The following is a 17,403-nucleotide window of genomic DNA, read 5'->3' on the forward strand; positions in this document are numbered from 1 at the left end:
TAATAGAATTAGTAGTAAAATCAGTAAGGAAATCAGTGATTAAATCAATAATAGAATCAGTAATAAAATCAGTAATAACCAGTAATAAACTCAATAATAAACCCAGTAATAAACTGAGTAATAAACTCAGTCATAAAACCATTAACAAAACCAGCAGTTAATCAACAGGAGTAATTAACCAGCAGGCCGACTCTAGGTGTTTCCCGGTAATTAATCAGCCTCATTAATTAACTACAGCCACCTCCACGGGCGGCCCTGCTGCGCAGCTGCCCTGGCACTAAACCCGTTCGTTCGGCTATCCTGCGCGGTGGCTGATTGCCCTGGCGCTAATTAGCACTAATGACGCGGGCCCCGCGCTAATTAGCGCTGATGAGCGCAGGGGGCACTCACGGGTGCTGGCGGTGCGGGCCCAGGTGACACTCGCGGCACGTGAGGGCGTCACAGGCGCTGCAGAACAGCGACAGCGGCTGCGGCGGGTGCGCCGGGCACGGCCCCGGACCGGCACCGGCACCGGGCACGGCGGGAGAGCCTGAGGAGAGAGGGAACGGGGGAATTGGGAATGGGGGAATTGGGAAACTGGGAATGGGGATGGGGGAATGGGGATGGGAATGGGGAGGGGGGAATGGGAATGGAGATCAGGGAATGGAAATGGGGATGGGGGAATGGGAACATGGGGAATGGGGATGGGGATAGGAATGGGGATGGGGGAATGGGAATGGGGGAATGGGGAGGGGGGAATGGGAATGGAGATCAGGGAATGGAAATGGGGATGGGGGAATGGGAACATGGGGAATGGGGATGGGGATAGGAATGGGGATGGGGGAATGGGAATGGGGGAATGGGGAGGGGGGAATGGGAATGGAGATCAGGGAATGGAAATGGGGATGGGGGAATGGGAACATGGGGAATGGGGATGGGGATAGGAATGGGGATGGGGGAATGGGAATGGGGGAATGGGGAGGGGGGAATGGGAATGGAGATCAGGGAATGGAAATGGGGATGGGGGAATGGGAACATGGGGAATGGGGAATGGGAATGGGGAATGGGAGAATGGGGAGGGGGGAATGGGAATGGGAGAATGGGGTTGGGAACATGGGAATGGGGGAATGGGAGAATGGGAATTGGGAATGGGAATGGGGATTGGGGAATGTGAATGGGAACATGGGGATGGGGATGGGGATGGGGATGGGAGAATGGGAATTGGAATGGGAATGGGGGAATGGCAATGGGAACATGGGGATGGTAAGGGCAATGGGAATATGGGAAAGTGGGAAAATGGAAATGGGAACTGGAACACGGGGTTGGGGAAATGGGAATGGGAGAATGGGAAACTGGGAATGGGGTGGTGGATCTGCTGACAGGGTCAGCACCTGGTAACGGGCACGGACAGGGGGTGACAGGGGTGACAAGGAGGTGACACAGGCAACACAGGTGACACAGTGACAGCACTCACCCAGGGAGGTGACAGGGGGTGACAGGGGGTGACACAGGTGACAGTGCCAGCACTCACCCAGGGGCTGCACGCTGTGCTCCCGGGTGTACCTGACCCTCAGGTGTGCCTCCACGCAGGTGTCACACAGCCACGGGGACAGGGACAGGGGTGACAGGGGTGACACAGGTGACAGGGGGTGACACAGGTGACAGTGCCAGCACTCACCCAGGGGCTGCACGCTGTGCTCCCGGGTGTACCTGACCCTCAGGTGTGCCTCCACGCAGGTGTCACACAGCGGCTCGGCGCACTCCAGGCAGAAGCTGGTGGCCGCCGCGTTGTCCTCGCAGCTGGTGCAGCTCTGGGGACAAGGGACACGCTGGGGGGGGACGTCCCTCAGCCCCAGTCGGTGCTAATTAGCGGTAATTAGCGCTGACGAGGCGGTACCTGCCCGCTGGTGGCCGTGGCGGCCGTGCTGGCCTGCAGGAAGAGGTTCTCCATGATGTCACCCAGGGGACACTGCTGGTGGCACACGGGGCACTCGAACACTGGGGGGACAGAGAGGGGACAGAGTCACCCCACGCCCTCCTTGTCACCTCCTTGTCACCTCCACTGTCACCAAAGGCTGGCTCGTCAGCGGGGTGGGGGCTGGGCACCCCCTGAAGGAGCCCCAGGGCCACCACGGCCACTGAGGCCACCTCAGGGAGGTCCTGGAGCCACCAGAGCCCCCCAGAGAGGGGACAGTGGTGTCCCCAGGGAGGGGACAGTGCCACAGCAGGGTCACAGTGTCCTCAGGGAGCGGACAGCGCCACAGAGGGTCACAGTGTCCCCAGGGAGGGAGAGGGGACAGTGGTGTCCCCAGGGAGGGGACAGTGCCACAGCAGGGTCAGTGTCCCCAGGGAAGGAGAGGGGACAGTGGTGTCCCCAGGGAGGGGACAGTGCCACAGCAGGGTCACAGTGTCCCCAGGGAGGGACAGTGCCACAGCAGGGTCAGTGTCCCCAGGGAGGGAGAGGGGACAGTGGTGTCCCCAGGGAGGGGACAGTGCCACAGCAGGGTCAGTGTCCCCAGGGAGGGACAGTGCCACAGTGGGGTCCCCTGGGTGGTGACAGGGGTGTCCCTTCCCCATGGAGCCCCTGGAGCAACCCAGTAACCCCAGTGCTCCCAGTAAAGCCCAGTGACCCTGAGAGTCCTGCACAACCCAGTGCTCCCAGTAACCCCAGTGCTCCCAGTAACCCCCAGTGCCTCCCCAGTGCACCCTGAGCTCACAGTAACCCCCAGGAACCCCCTGTGCCTCCCTCCCCAGTGCTCCCAGTAACCCCCAGCATTCCCAGTAAATCCCAAAAACACCAGTGACCACCAGTGCTCCCAGCAACTCCCAGTGATCCCAGTAACCCCCAGTGCTCCCAGTAACTCCCAGTGATCCCAGTAACCCCCAGCGCCTCCCCAGTGCTCCCAGTAACCCCAGTGCTCCCAGAGGTTCTCAGTGTTCCCAGTAACCCCCAGTGATCCCAGTAAATCCCAGTACCTCCCAAGTAACCCCAGCAAGCTCCAGTGATCCCAGTTACTCCCAGTAACACCCAGTGCTCCCAGTAACCCCCAAAGCACCACTGGCCACACGGGGCGGGACTGGGGTTACTGGGAGTTACTGGGATCACTGGGGGTTAACGGGAGCACGGGGGATTACTGGGATCACTGGGAATTACTGGGGTTACTGGGAGTTACTGGGGTCACTGGGGGTTAACGGGAGCATGGAGGATTACTGGGGTCACTGGGAGTTACTGGGGTCACTGGGGTCACTGGGAGCATGGGGGGGTTACGGGGGTCACTGGGAATTACTGGGATCACTGGGAGTTACTGGGATCACTGGGAGTTACTGGGATCACTGGGAGTTACTGGGATTACTGGCTGTGTCCTGGTGGCCCTGGTGTCCCCGTGTGGATCTCGGGGGGGTTTGTGATGGACACAGCACGTGGCCTGTGGCTGCTGCCACCACGGCGTGGTGGCCCTGGGGACACAGCACGAGTGACACCACAGGGACACACCAGGGACACACCAGGTGACATTACAGGGACACAGCACGGGTGACACCACAGGGACAGCAGAAGGACACCAGAGGGACAGCACAGGGACACACCAGGTGACATTACAGGGACACACCTCAGGTGACACAGCACAGGGGACACACCTCAGGTGACATCGGTTTTAGTGTAAAAAACGGCAAAAACGGCACCGCAAGGGTCCCTGAACCCCCCGGGTTCTTTGTCACCGTCTGGGGGACAGGAGGGACCCTGTGGTGTCCCTGCAGGGGACATCCCCGCCCGGGGGGTCACAGAGCCTCGAACGGTTGGGGAGGGACCTTCCCCGAGCCAGCTGCTCCGGAACGCCCCGAAACCCAGGGATTTCTCCCCAAAAGCCACCTTCTTGTCCCCTTTCCCACTGCTCCTCGTGGCCTGGCGCTCCAGGGCCTCGTCCCACGTCCCTCCGCAGCTCCTGGGTCACCCCTTGGTGTCCCTGGGTCCTTCTCCAGGTGGGACACCTCAACTCTGTCCGGCCCTCCGAGCATCTCCACGGTCCATCCATCCAAGCCCTGTCCCCAGATCATTGATCACTGGGAGTTACTGGGATCACTGGGAGTTACTGGTGGTTACTGGGAGGGCCCTGGGCAGCACTGGCACCAACGGCTGAGGCTGGTGGCCGCGGGACAGTGTCCCCCCTGTCCCCGGTGTCCCCCCTGTCCCCAGTGTCCCCCCTGTCCCCAGTGTCCCCCCGGTGTCCCCCCTGTCCCCCCTGTCCCCAGTGTCCCCTGGCTGTGTCCTGGTGGCCCCGGGTGTCCCCGTGTGGATCTCGGGGGGGTTTGTGATGGACACAGCACGTGGCCTGTGGCTGCTGCCACCACGGCATGGTGGCCTTGGGGACACAGCACGGGTGACACCAGAGGGACACCACAGGGACACACCAGGTGACATCACAGGGACACAGCACAGGTGACACAGCACAGGGGACACAGCACAGGGGACACACCTCAGGTGACACCTCAGGTGACACAGCACAGGGGACACACCTCAGGTGACATCGGTTTTAGTGTAAAAAACGGCAAAAACGGCACCGCAAGGGTCCCTGAACCCCCCGGGTTCTTTGCCACCGTCTGGGGGACAGGAGGGACCCTGTGGTGTCCCTGCAGGGGACATCCCCGCCCGGGGGGTCACAGAGCCTCGAACGGTTGGGGAGGGACCTTCCCCGAGCCAGCTGCTCCGGAACGCCCCGAAACCCAGGGATTTCTCCCCAAAAGCCACCTTCCTGTCCCTTTTCCCACTGCTCCTCGTGGCCTGGCGCTCCAGGGCCTCGTCCCACGTCCCTCCGCAGCTCCTGGGTCACCCCTTGGTGTCCCTGGGTCCTTCTCCAGGTGGGACACCTCAACTCTGTCCGGCCCTCCGAGCATCTCCACGGTCCATCCATCCAAGCCCTGTCCCCAGATCATTGCCAGAACATTCCGGGGGTGCCATCAGGTCAATGACATCATCACCCTCATGGTCCATCCATCCAACCCCTGTGTTCAGAGCAGTTCCAGAACATTCCGGGGGTGCCATCAGATCAATGATGTCATCACTCTCATGGTCCATCCATCCAATCCCTGTGTGCAGAGCAGTTCCAGAACATTCCGGGGGTGCCATCAGGTCAATGATGTCATCACCCTCATCGTCCATCCATCCAATCCCTGTGCCCAGAGCAGTTCCAGAATGTTCTGGGGGTCCTATCAGGTCAATGACATCATCACCCTCACGGTCCATCCATCCAAGCCCTGTCCCCAGATCATTGCCAGAACATTCCGGGGGTGCCATCAGGTCAATGACGTCATCACCCTCACGGTCTATCTGTCCAATCCCTGTGCCCAGCTCAGTTCCAGAATGTTCTGGGGGTGCCATCAGGTCAATGATGTCATCACTCTCACGGTCCAGCCCTCCGAGCATCTCCACGGCCACTCACGGTCCATCCATCCAACCCCTGTGCCCAGAGCAGTTCCAGAACGTTCTGGGGGTCCTATCAGGTCAATGGTGTCATCACCCTCACGGTCCATCCATCCAAGCCCTGTCCCCAGATCATTGCCAGAACATTCCGGGGGTGCGATCAGGTCAATGACGTCATCACCCTCACTGTCCATCTGTCCAATCCCTGTGCCCAGCTCAGTTCCAGAACATCCTGGGGGTGCCATCAGGTCAATGATGTCATCACTCTCACGGTCCAGCCCTCCGAGCATCTCCACGGCCACTCACGGTCCATCCATCCAACCCCTGTGCCCAGAGCAGTTCCAGAACGTTCTGGGGGTCCTATCAGGTCAATGGTGTCATCACCCTCACGGTCCATCCATCCAAGCCCTGTCCCCAGATCATTGCCAGAACATTCCGGGGGTGCCATCAGGTCAATGACGTCATCACCCTCACTGTCCATCCATCCAATCCCTGTCCCCAGATCATTTCCGGAACATTCCAGGGGTGCCATCGGGTCAATGACGTCATCACCCTCACTGTCCATCCATCCAATCCCTGTCCCCAGATCATTTCCGGAACATTCCAGGGGTGCCATCGGGTCAATGGGGGTGCCATCAGGTCAATGACGTCATCACCCTCACTGTCCATCCATCCAACCCCTGTCCCCAGATCATTTCCAGAACATTCCGGGGGTGCCATCAGGTCAATGATGTCATCACCCTCATGGTCCAGCCCTCTGAGCATCTCCATGGCCACTCACGGCGTGGTCCATTCGTCCAATCCCTGTGTCCCGTTCAGTTCCAGAACATTCCATGGGTCCCATCAGGTCAATGACATCATCACCCTCCCCCAGGGCCACCAGGGTTCCCGGGCTCCGTTTTTCCCGGCGTTGGCCACCGCCGGCCTCCTCCGGGCGCCTGGGCACGGCTCCCGGCAGGATTTGCCCCGTGCTCCCGCTGCTGCTCGGAGCCCCGGCCGTTCCCCACGTTCCCATCGGGGCGCCCTGCTCCCCTCCTGCTGTCACCGGGAACGTCCCCACAGCCTCCCGAATCCCACGGAGAACATCCCCGCCGCTTCCTCCGGGCTTCACCCCGGCTGCTCCACCGCACCCGCGGGCACTGAGGAGCCCCCGGGCCCACCCTCAAGGCCCTTCCAGGGGCAGGGACCCTCCCTCAGGCCGTGTGAGCGGGGCCGGCGCCCGCCACGTCCGGCCCCGGCCACGTGCCCAGTCCAGGCTCCGGTGGCGGTCCCGGCGGTGGCCCCAGCGGCAGCCCGGGCGGTGGCCCTGGTGGCAGCCCAGGTGGTGGCCCCGGCGGTGGTCCCAGCGGTGGCCCCGGTGGCAGCCCAGGTGGCAGCCCAGGTGGCGGCCCCGGCGGTGGCCCTGGCGGTGGCCCCAGCGGCAGCCCAGGTGGTGGCCCTGGTGGTGGTCCCAGCGGTGGCCCCAGCGGTGGCCCCGGCGGCGGCCCCAGCGGCAACCCGGGCTGTGGCCCCGGTGCCGGCGCCGGTGGCGGTCCCGGCGGTGGCACGGGGTGGGAGGTGGCGGCGTGGCGCTCCAGGAGGGTGCGGTGGGAGAAGCCCTTGGTGCAGAGGCGGCACTGGAAGCGCTCGGGGCGGTGCGTGCGCATGTGCACGTTGAGGGAGCTCTTCTGGGTGAAGCGCTTGCAGCAGACGCCGCACTGGAAGGCGCGCACGCCCGTGTGGGTCACCATGTGCTTGAGCAGGTAGTCCCGCAGGGAGAAGGAGCGCCAGCAGATGGAGCACTGGTGGGGCTTCTCGCCTGCGGAGATGGAAACGGGGGGAACTGGAGTCACGGTGGGTCAGCGTGGGCTGGTACCAGTCAGTGTGGGCTGGTACGGGTCAGTATGGGTCAGTGGGGGTTGGTACTGGTCAGTGTGGGGTGGGTCTGGTCATTGTGGGTCAGCATGGGTTAGTACTGGTCAGTGTGGGTCAGTGTGGGTTGGTACTGGTCAGTGTGGGTCAGTGTGGGTTGGTACTGGTCAGTGTGGGTCATCAGGGGTCACTACAGGTCAGAGTGGGTCAGTACTGGTCATCGGGGTCATCGGGGGTCAGTACAGGTCAGCATGGGTCAGTAAAGGTCAGTGTGGGTCAGTACTGGTCAGCAGGGGTCAGTACTGATCAGTGTGGATTGATCCAGGTCCATGGGGGTCAATGTCGGTCAATAGGGATCAATGTGGGTCAATACGGGTCAAGATGGATCAATAGAGGTCAACATACATCGATGCAGGTCAGTGTGGATTGATGAGGGTCAGTGTGGGTCAAAAGGGGTCAACACGGATCAAAACAGATCAATGTGGGTCAATATGGATCAATACAGGTGAACATGGGCCAAAAAGGATCAATGTGGGTCAACATGGGCCAAAATGGGTCAACACGCATCAGTACAGGTGAACATGAGCCAAAATGGATCAGTGTGGGTCAGCATGGCTCAACATGGGTCAACACAGATCAATACAGGTCAACATGGGCCAAAACGGGTCAATGTGGGTCAACAGGGGCTAAATAGGTCAACATGGCTAAACATGGATCATTACAGGTCAGCATGAGCAAAAATGGATCAATGTGGGTCAACATGGGCCAAAATGCATCAATGTGAATCAACATGGATCAATACAGGTCAACATGAGCCAACATGGGACAAAATGGATCAACATGGCTAAACATGGATCATTACAGGTCAACATGAGCCAAAATGGATCAATGTGGGTCAACGTGAGCCAAATTAGGTCAATGTGGGTCAACACAGGTCAACATGGGTCAACATGGACCAAAATGGGTCAACATGTGTCAACATGGGCCAAAATGGATCAATGTGGGTCAATGTGAACCAACACAATTCAACATGGGTAAGCATGGATCAGTACAGGTCCATGTGTGTCACCAGGGGTCAGCATGGATTGGAACAGGTCAACGAGGGTCAGTGTGGATCAACACGGGTCAACATAGGTCAACGTAGGCCAACATGGGTCAACGTGTGCCAAGATGGACCAGCACAGGTCAACAGGGATCAATATGGTCTAACATTGATCAAGATGGGTCACCATGGATCAATACTGGCCAACATGGATCAATAGAGATCAATATGGGCCAGAACAGGACAACATGGGTCAACAAGGATGAACCCAAGTCAAGGCAGGCCAACCGAGTCAAGATGGGTCAACGTGGACTGATACAGATCAACATGGACCCACGTGTGTCCACATGGATGGACCAATACAAGTCACCACGGATTGATCCACGGTCACCATGGTTGCCACGGTCACCACGGATCACCGTAGGTCAACATGGACCAGCATCAGTTGGCCAGGGTCAACGCGGGTCAACGTAGAGCGATACGAGTCAATGGATCAGCATGGGTCAAAAGGGAACAACACGTGTTGGGGAGGGTCAACATGGGTCAACAAACCAAGATGGGTCAATGTGGGCCAGCACAGGTCAATGTGGGTCATTGCAGGCCAACGTGGGCCAGCACTGGCCAGCGCTGGTCCATGTGGGCAGTCACCATGGATCACCGTAGGTCAACATGGACCAGCATCAGTTGGCCAGGGTCAACGCGGGTCAACGTAGAGCGATACGAGTCAATGGATCAGCATGGGTCAAAAGGGAACAACACGTGTTGGGGAGGGTCAACATGGGTCAGCAAACCAAGATGGGTCAATGTGGGTCAGCACAGGTCAATGTGGGCCAGCACTGGCTAGCACTGGTCTATGTGGGCCAGCACAGGCCAACGTGGTCGATGGGCTCAGGTGGCAGGACAACAAGGGACTGACCCAGGCCAGCACGGATGGACACAGGGCACCCTGAGGGTCACCGTGAGACCCATGTGTCACCATGGGATGCAGGTGTGTCCCAGAGCCCCCAGGTGTGTCCCAGGCCCCCCAGGTGTGTCCCAGAGCCCCCAGGTGTGTCCCAGGGCCCCCAGGTGTGTCCCATCACCCCCAGATGTATCCCCAGGCCCCCCAGGTGTGTCCCAGCACCCCCAGGTGTGTCCCATCACCCCCAGATGTATCCCCAGGCCCCCCAGGTGTGTCCCAGAGCCCCTCCCCGTGCCCGCTCACCTGAGTGGATGAACATGTGCTTGGTGTAGTTCTTGCGGGAGCTGAAGCTCTTCTGGCAGTGCCCGCACTGGTACGGGGGGGGCTGTGCCCCGCGCTGGGGCACGCCGGGGGGCGCCGGGGGGGCCGCGGGGACGGGGACGGCGCCCCCCTCCAGCCCCCCCTCGTAGGGCAGGGCCGGGGGCGCCCCGAAGCCGAAGCCGTCCCCGGCCGGCGCCTCGCGGCCGTCCCAGGGCGCCAGCAGCGCCTCGGGGAACGCCTCGGGGCCGCCCAAAAACGGCGCCTCGGGGCCGGGGAAGGGCGGCGGGGCGACGACGCCTTCCTGGGAGCCCCCTTCGTCCTCTCCTTCCTCATCCTCACCCTCCTCCTCCTCCAGCTCCTCGCGCAGGTCGGGGCGCTCCTCCTTGAGCTGCGCGGGCGCCAGGCGCAGCGGCTGGCGCTGCTTGCGGCTGTGGCCGGCGGCGGGCTCGGCGGGCGGCGCGGCGGGGCCGCGGGCCCGCGAGATGATCTGCGTGCACTCGTCGATGACCGTCTTGATCTGCAGCACGGAGGCGGCCGTGAGGATGTGCAGCGCCTCGGACTGGGCCACCACCAGGCTGCCGCTGTAGAGGAACTCGACCAGCTGGCGCACGGCGGCCGAGGGCACCACGGGCGGCACCTCGATGGCCGAGTGGCCCAGCAGCAGCTTGTCGTGGAAGAAGGGGCTGCCGGCGGCCAGCACGCAGCGGTGGGCGCGCAGCGAGGCCTCGCGGATGCGCACGGTGACGTCGCAGAAGTGGCCGGCCACGCGCTGCCCGTTGAGCGTCTCCAGCAGCGAGCGGCTGAAGTTGTGCAGGTGGATGTAGTGCACGGCCTCCGGCATGGCGGCGGGGACAGCGGGGGACAGGGGGACAGGGGGACAGCAGGGACAGCAATGGGGACAGGGGATCGCTCCGGCTCCCGCCGCCGCCGCTTTCTGACGTCACTTCCGCCGGACCGGACCGGAAGCGGAGCATAGAGAGGAGCCCAGAGCGCCCCTCTGCCGCCATAGAGACGCGGGAGCGGCCGCGCAGCGAGGGGCGCTCCCTGGCGGGCCGGGGGTGCTGCAGGGTCGCGGCTCCTTACGGATCCCCTTGGGGACCCCGATGTCCCCAATGTCCCCAGAGGGACCCCCCCAATGTCCCCACAGACCCCACAGGTATCCCATAGCAACCCCAATGTCCCCACAGGGATCATCACGGGGACCCCAACGTCCCCAATGCCCCCACAGACCCCAATGTCCCCAAAGACCTACAGGGATCCCCATAAGGATCCCAATGTCCCCAAAGGGATCCCCCAATGTCCCCACAGACCACACAGAGATCCCCATGGGGACCCCAATGTCCCCAGTGCCTCCAAAGGTCCCCACGGGCCCTCCCACAGGGACCCCAATGTCCCCAGTATCCCTACAGGGACCCCAAAGTCCCCACAGACCCAGACCCCGCAGGGATCCTCACGGGGACCCCCACAGAGCTGAGCCCCCTACACACCCTCATAGGGACCCCATGGTGGTCTGCGTCCATCCACGGTGACCCACCTGGACTCCTCTTGGTCCATCCCCATCCACGGTGACCCACCTTCGTTCCTCCTGGTCCATCTTGATCCATCTCCGCCATGTTGGCCCACATTGATTCACCGACTCCTGTCGACCCATGGCGATCCACATTGATTCCTCTTGGCCCATCTCCACCCATCTCCATCCATGGTGACCCACGTTGACTCGTTGACCCTGTTGATCCATGGTGATCCATGTTGATTCCTTGTGGTCCATCTTGATCCGTGTTGGCCCATGTGGACTCCTCTTGGCCCATGATGGTCTGTGTCCATCCATGGGGACTCACGTTGGTTACTGTAGATTCCTGTCACTCCGTGGTGACCCACCTTGACTCGTCTTGGCCCATGGTGCTCCATGTCCATCCATGTTGATCCACGTTGATTCATGGACTCCTGTCAATCCATGGTGATCCATGTTGATTCCTTGTGGTCCATCTTGATCCGTGTTGGCCCACGTAGACTCCTCTTGATCCATGATGGCCCATGTCCATCCATGTTGACCTACGTTGATTCCTCCCGGTCCGTCTTGATCCGTGTCCACCCATGTTGACCCATGTTGACTCGTTGACCCTGTCGATCCATGTTGGCCCATGATGGCCCATGTCCATCCATGTAGGCCCATGATGGCCCAAGTCCATCCATGTGGACCCACCTTGACTCATGGACTCCTGTTGATCCATGGTGATCCATGTTGACTCCTTGTGGTCCATCTTGATCCATGTTGGCCCACATTGACTCCTCTTGGCCCATGATGGTCCGTGTCCATCCATGTTGATCCACATTGATTCATTGACTCCTGTTGATCCATGGTGATCCACGTTGACTGCTCTTGGCCCATCTCCATCCATGATGTCCCACATTGACTCATTGACCCCTGTCAACCCATGGCTATCCACGTTGACTCCTCTTGGCCCATGATGGCCCATGTCCATCCATGTGGACCCATGATGGCCCAAGTCCATCCATGTGGACCCACCTTGACTCATGGACTCCTGTTGATCCATGGTGATCCATGTTGACTCCTTGTGGTCCATCTTGATCCATGTTGGCCCACGTGGACTCCTCTTGGCCCATGATGGTCCATGTCCATTCATGTGGACTCATGTTGATTACTGTAGACTCCTGTAGATCCATTGTGATCCATGTTGACTCCTCTTGGCCCATCTCCATCCATGGTGACCCATGTTGACTCATTGACCCCTGTCGGTCCATAGCTATCCACGTTGACTCCTCTTGGCCCATGATGTTCCATGTCCATCCATGTTGACCCACGTTGACTCCTCTTGGCCCATGATGTTCCATGTCCATCCATGTTGACCCACGTTGACTCCTCTTGGCCCATGATGTTCCATGTCCATCCATGTTGACCCACGTTGACTCCTCTTGGCCCATGATGTTCCATATCCATTCGTGTTGATCCATGTTGACTCGTTGACTCCTGTCAATCCATGGTGATCCATGTTGACTCCTCTTGGCCCATGATGGCCCACGTCCATCCATGGTGGCCCACGTTGACCATGGTGATCCATGCTGATTCCTTGTGGTCCATGATGATCCATGTTGGCCCATATTGACTCCTCTTGGTCCATGATGGCCCATGTCCATCCATGTGGATCCACATTGATTCATGGACTCCTGCTGATCCATATCGGCCCACGTTGACTCCTCTTGGTGCATGATGGTTCACGTCCACACATGCTGACCCATGTAGATTCCTGTAGACTCCTGTCAATCCATGGTGATCCATGTTGACTCCTCTTGGCCCATCGCCGCCCATGTTGACCTACGTTGACTCATTGACTCTGTTGATCTACAGTGACCCACGTTGACTCCTCTTGGCCCATTTCGATCAGTGTCCATCCATGGTGACCCACATTGACTCCTCTTGGCCCATCTCCATCCATGTTGATCCACACTGACTCGTTGACCCTGTTGATCCATGCTGACCCACGCTGACTCCTCTTGGTCCGGCTCCATCCATGTTGGTCCACGTTAACTCGTTAACCCCTGTCGGTCCATGTTGGCCCATGTTGACTCGTTGACCCCCGTCAGTCCATGTTGACCCACGTTGGACCTGTCACTCTGCTCCGCCCCATTTTGGCTGACCCTTGTCCACCTGTGCCGATCCACGCCACCCTGTATTGACCCATGTTGACTCGTTGACTCCTGTTGATCCATGGTGATCCATGTTGATTCCTCCTGGCCCATGACGGTCACCACGGTCATCCATGGTGACCCACGTTGACTCGTTGACTCCTGTCAATCCATGGTGATCCATGTTGACTCCTCTTGGCCCATGCTGCTCCATGTCCATCCATGTTGATCCACGTTGACTCATTGACTCCTGTCGGTCCATGGCTATCCATGTTGATTCCTCTTGGCCCATGATGGCCCACGTCCATCCATGGTGGCCCACGTTGACCATGGTGATCCATGTTGATTCCTTGTGGTCCATGATGATCCATGTTGGCCCATATTGACTCCTCTTGGTCCATGATGGCCCATGTCCATCCATGTGGATCCACATTGATTCATGGACTCCTGCTGATCCATATCGGCCCACGTTGACTCCTCTTGGTGCATGATGGTTCACGTCCACACATGCTGACCCATGTAGATTCCTGTAGACTCCTGTCAATCCATGGTGATCCATGTTGACTCCTCTTGGCCCATCGCCGCCCATGTTGACCTACGTTGACTCATTGACTCTGTTGATCTACGGTGACCCACGTTGACTCCTCTTGGCCCATTTCGATTAGTGTCCATCCATGGTGACCCATGTTGACTCCTCTTGGCCCATCTCCATCCATGTTGATCCGCACTGACTCGTTGACCCTGTTGATCCATGCTGACCCACGCTGACTCCTCTTGGTCCGGCTCCATCCCTGTTGGTCCACGTTAACTCGTTAACCCCTGTCGGTCCATGTTGGCCCATGTTGACTCGTTGATCCCCGTCAGTCCATGTTGACCCACATTGGCCCTGTCACTCTGTTCCGCCCCATTTTGGCTGAGCCTTGTCCACCTGTGCCGATCCACGCCACCCTGTATTGACCCATGTTGACTCGTTGACTCCTGTTGATCCATGGTGATCCATGTTGATTCCTCCTGGCCCATGACGGTCACCACGGTCATCCATGGTGACCCACGTTGACTCGTTGACTCCTGTCAATCCATGGTGATCCATGTTGATTCCTCCTGGCCCATGATGGTCCGTGTCCATCCACGGTGACCCATGTTGACTCGTTGACTCCTGTTGATCCATGGTGATCCATGTTGACCCCACATTGACTCCTTGACCAGTTTTGATCAGTATCCATCCCTGTTGACCCACATTGATTTGTTGACACCTGTCAATCCATGTTGACCCACACTGACTCCTCTTGGTCCATGATGACCCATGTCCATCCAAGGTGACCCATGCTGACTGGTTGACTCCTGTCCATCCATGGTGACCCACGCTGACTCTTCTTGACCACTGATCCCTGCTGACCCACATTGATCCATCTGTTGATCCACATCGATCCAGGCTGACCCATGGTGACCCACCTTGACCCATGCTGACCCACACTGATCCATGATGACTCATGGTGACCCACGGTGACCCATGGTGACCTATGGTGACCTGTGCTGACCTGTGGTGACTGGTATCACTCTGTGTCTCTTCATGGTGACCAGTGGTGACCCGTGGTGACCCATGGTAAGCAGTGTCACTCTGTGTCTCTCCATGGTGACCCATGGTGACCCGTGGTGACCGGTGTCACTCTGTGTCTCTCCATGGTGACCCATGGTGACCCATGGTGACCCATGGTCACCCGTGGTGACCTGTGGTGACCTGTGGTGACCCGTGGTGACCGGTGTCGCTCTGTGTCTCTCCATGGTGACCTGTGGTGACCCATGGTGACCTGTATTGACCCATGGTGACCGGTGTCACTCTGTGTCTCTCCATGGTGACCCATGGTGACCCATGGTGACCCATGGTCACCCGTGGTGACCTGTGGTGACCTGTGGTGACCCGTGGTGACCGGTGTCACTGTGTCTCTCCATGGTGACCCATGGTGACCCGTGGTGACCGGTGTCACTCTGTGTCTCTCCATGGTGACCCATGGTGACCTATGGTGACTCGTGGTGACCCGTGGTGACCCATGGTGACCGGTGTCACTGTGTCTCTCCAGGCTGACCCCACCGTACAGGTGACCCCAGCGATGACCCCTCGTATGACCCCATGACCCCCTGCTGTCCCCTCTGTCCCACCCAACCCCAGCCCACACCAGGGGTCACTGACTCCTGTGACATCACCAACAGCCTTCCCCGCCGTGACGTCACACCCAGCACTGTGACATCACACCCACCACCGTGATGTCACACCCACCAGCATGATGTCACTGCTGGTGCCATGCCCTGCCCCCATCGCAGCTGGCACTGTGACCTCACAGGTGACATCACAGGTGACATCACAGGTGACATCCCTGCGGTTCCCACCACCCCAACATTCCTCCCTTGGGTGGCTCCCAAATTCCAGGGTGTCCTGGGACACCTGTGTCCCCTCGGGTGGGGGTGACACCTGAACTCTGCTGTACCCTGGGACACCTGTGTCCCCTCAGGCAGGAGTGACACCCAAATTCCACTGTGCCCCAGGACACCTGCGTCCCCTGGGCGAGGACAGAGGTGACACCCAAATTCCGGGGTGTCCTGGGACACCTGTGTCCCCTCGGGTGGGGGTGACACCCGAATTCTGCTCTGTCCCCCGGGCAAGGACAGGGGTGCCACCCAAATTCCGGGGTGCCCTGTGTCACCTGTATCCCCTTGGAAGGGGGTGACACCCAAATTTGGGGGTGTCCTGGGATACCTGTGTCCCCTCAGGCAGGGATGACACCAGAATTTTGGGGTGCCCTGTGTCACCTGTGTCCCCTGGGGTGGAGCTGCCACCGAATTCTGCTCTGTCCCCGGGCGGGGACAGGGGTGCCACCCAAATTCCGGGGTGCCCGTGTCACCTGTGTCCCCTCGGGCAGGGGTGCCACCCGGATTGCGGGGTGCCCCGGGGCGGTGCCCCGAAACCCGCGTCCCCTCGGGCGAGGGCGGCAGCGACACCGGAGCCGCTGGAGCCGAACGGAGCCCGGGGGGAGGGGGGGATGGGCTGGCCCTGTCCCCTCCCCGAGGGGACAGCCCGGGGGAGGGACGCGGTGCCACTCGCGGTGCCACTCGCGGTGCCACTGGCGGTGCCACACGGCCGCGGTGGCACTGGCAGCGCCCCGGCCCCGCGGGCTCGGCAGCGACACTGAGGGACAGGTGAGGGACAGGTGAGGGACACGGGGGGTCCGGAACAGCCCGGGGTGGGCAGGGGGCACAAAAATCTCATCCAGGGTGGGCAGGGGGCACAAAACACTCCAGGGCGGGCGGGGGGCACAAAAATCCCCCCCAGGGTGGGTGGGGGGCACAAAGATCCCATCCAGGGTGGGCAGGGGGCACAAAACACCCGAGGGTGGGCAGGGGGCACAAAAATCCCCCACAGGGTGGGCAGGGGGCACAAAAATCCCATCCAGGGTGGGAGCCCGGGAGCACAGAGCCCCCCAGGGTGGGCAGGGGACGCAGAGCCCCCCAGGGTGGGCAGGGGGCGCAGAGCCCCCCAGGGTGGGCGGGGGACGCAAAACACCTCCCTAGGGTGGGCAAGGGGAGACCAAACCCCCCCAGGGTGGGCAGGGGGGCACAATCTCCCCCCCCCACCCAGGGTGGGAGCCCGGGGACCCCCGACCTTCCCTCCCAACCCCCCCAAAAAAGGGACCCGGAGCTGTTCTGGGGGGAGGGGGGCCCCAGCCCGGGGCTGATGCGGATTTTGAGGAGGGGTCTCTGCTGCTCCAGAGTCACCCCCCCCGGGTTGAGCCATGATGGACACGGGGGACAACGGGGGACAGCGCAGGGACCCCCGGCTGGCACAGGTGAGGGGGGACCCCAGGGGACCCCAGGTGGGGGGACGGACCCCCAGGTGAGGGGAGGGACCCCCAGGTGAGGGGAGGGACCCCCAGGTGAGGGGAGGGACCCCCAGGTAGGGGGGGTGGGCTTGGGGGGCTCAGGTGACGCTGGGGACCCCCCAAACCCCTGGAGAAGCCTCGAGCCCACCCGGGGGGTGGCGGGTCCCGGCATTTGGGGGTTCCCATCCCCCCTCCCCCCTTTGGCCGGGGACCCCCGGCGCCCCCTCGGCGGCCCCCGGCTGGAATTGGGACACGGGGAGGGGACAGCGGGGACAGGGAGGGGACAGCGACACAGCGACAGGGACACGGCGGCGGGGACAGCGACACGGAGCCCTGGGCGCCCCTCCCCCCCCGTGGGAACGGACACACCCCCCCA

The 17,403-nt window shown here is 60.7% G+C and overlaps 2 protein-coding genes across 4 annotated transcripts; both read right to left on the minus strand.

The window, feature by feature from the left end:
• Nucleotides 1-97: 97 nt before the first annotated feature.
• On the minus strand, nt 98-2,191 carry LOC121363309 (transcription intermediary factor 1-beta-like). Of its 3 annotated transcripts, none has more exons than XM_041485510.1 (3): nt 1,877-2,191; nt 1,658-1,808; nt 98-447 (listed from the first exon to the last, which is right to left on the minus strand). In XM_041485510.1, the coding sequence occupies exons 1-3, from the start codon at nt 1,928-1,930 to the stop codon at nt 296-298; spliced, it is 357 nt and encodes a 118-aa protein (XP_041341444.1). In that variant the 5' UTR covers nt 1,931-2,191; the 3' UTR covers nt 98-295. The 3 variants fall into 3 exon arrangements, with proteins under 3 accessions (XP_041341444.1, XP_041341445.1, XP_041341446.1); XM_041485511.1 differs by having other exon boundaries at nt 111-529; nt 1,877-2,185; XM_041485512.1 differs by having other exon boundaries at nt 135-447; nt 1,658-1,790; nt 1,877-2,162.
• Nucleotides 2,192-6,025: 3,834 nt separating this feature from the next.
• Nucleotides 6,026-10,381, minus strand: ZBTB45 (zinc finger and BTB domain containing 45). Its single transcript, XM_041485513.1, has 2 exons — nt 9,493-10,381; nt 6,026-7,193 (listed from the first exon to the last, which is right to left on the minus strand). Exons 1-2 carry the CDS (start codon nt 10,349-10,351, stop codon nt 6,589-6,591), a joined length of 1,464 nt encoding a protein of 487 aa, XP_041341447.1. The 5' UTR covers nt 10,352-10,381; the 3' UTR covers nt 6,026-6,588.
• Nucleotides 10,382-17,403: the final 7,022 nt, after the last annotated feature.

Source organism: Pyrgilauda ruficollis, unplaced genomic scaffold (genome assembly GCF_017590135.1).
Source record: "Pyrgilauda ruficollis isolate IOZ18807 unplaced genomic scaffold, ASM1759013v1 scaffold702, whole genome shotgun sequence".
NCBI classification, from domain to species: Eukaryota; Metazoa; Chordata; class Aves; order Passeriformes; family Passeridae; genus Pyrgilauda; species Pyrgilauda ruficollis.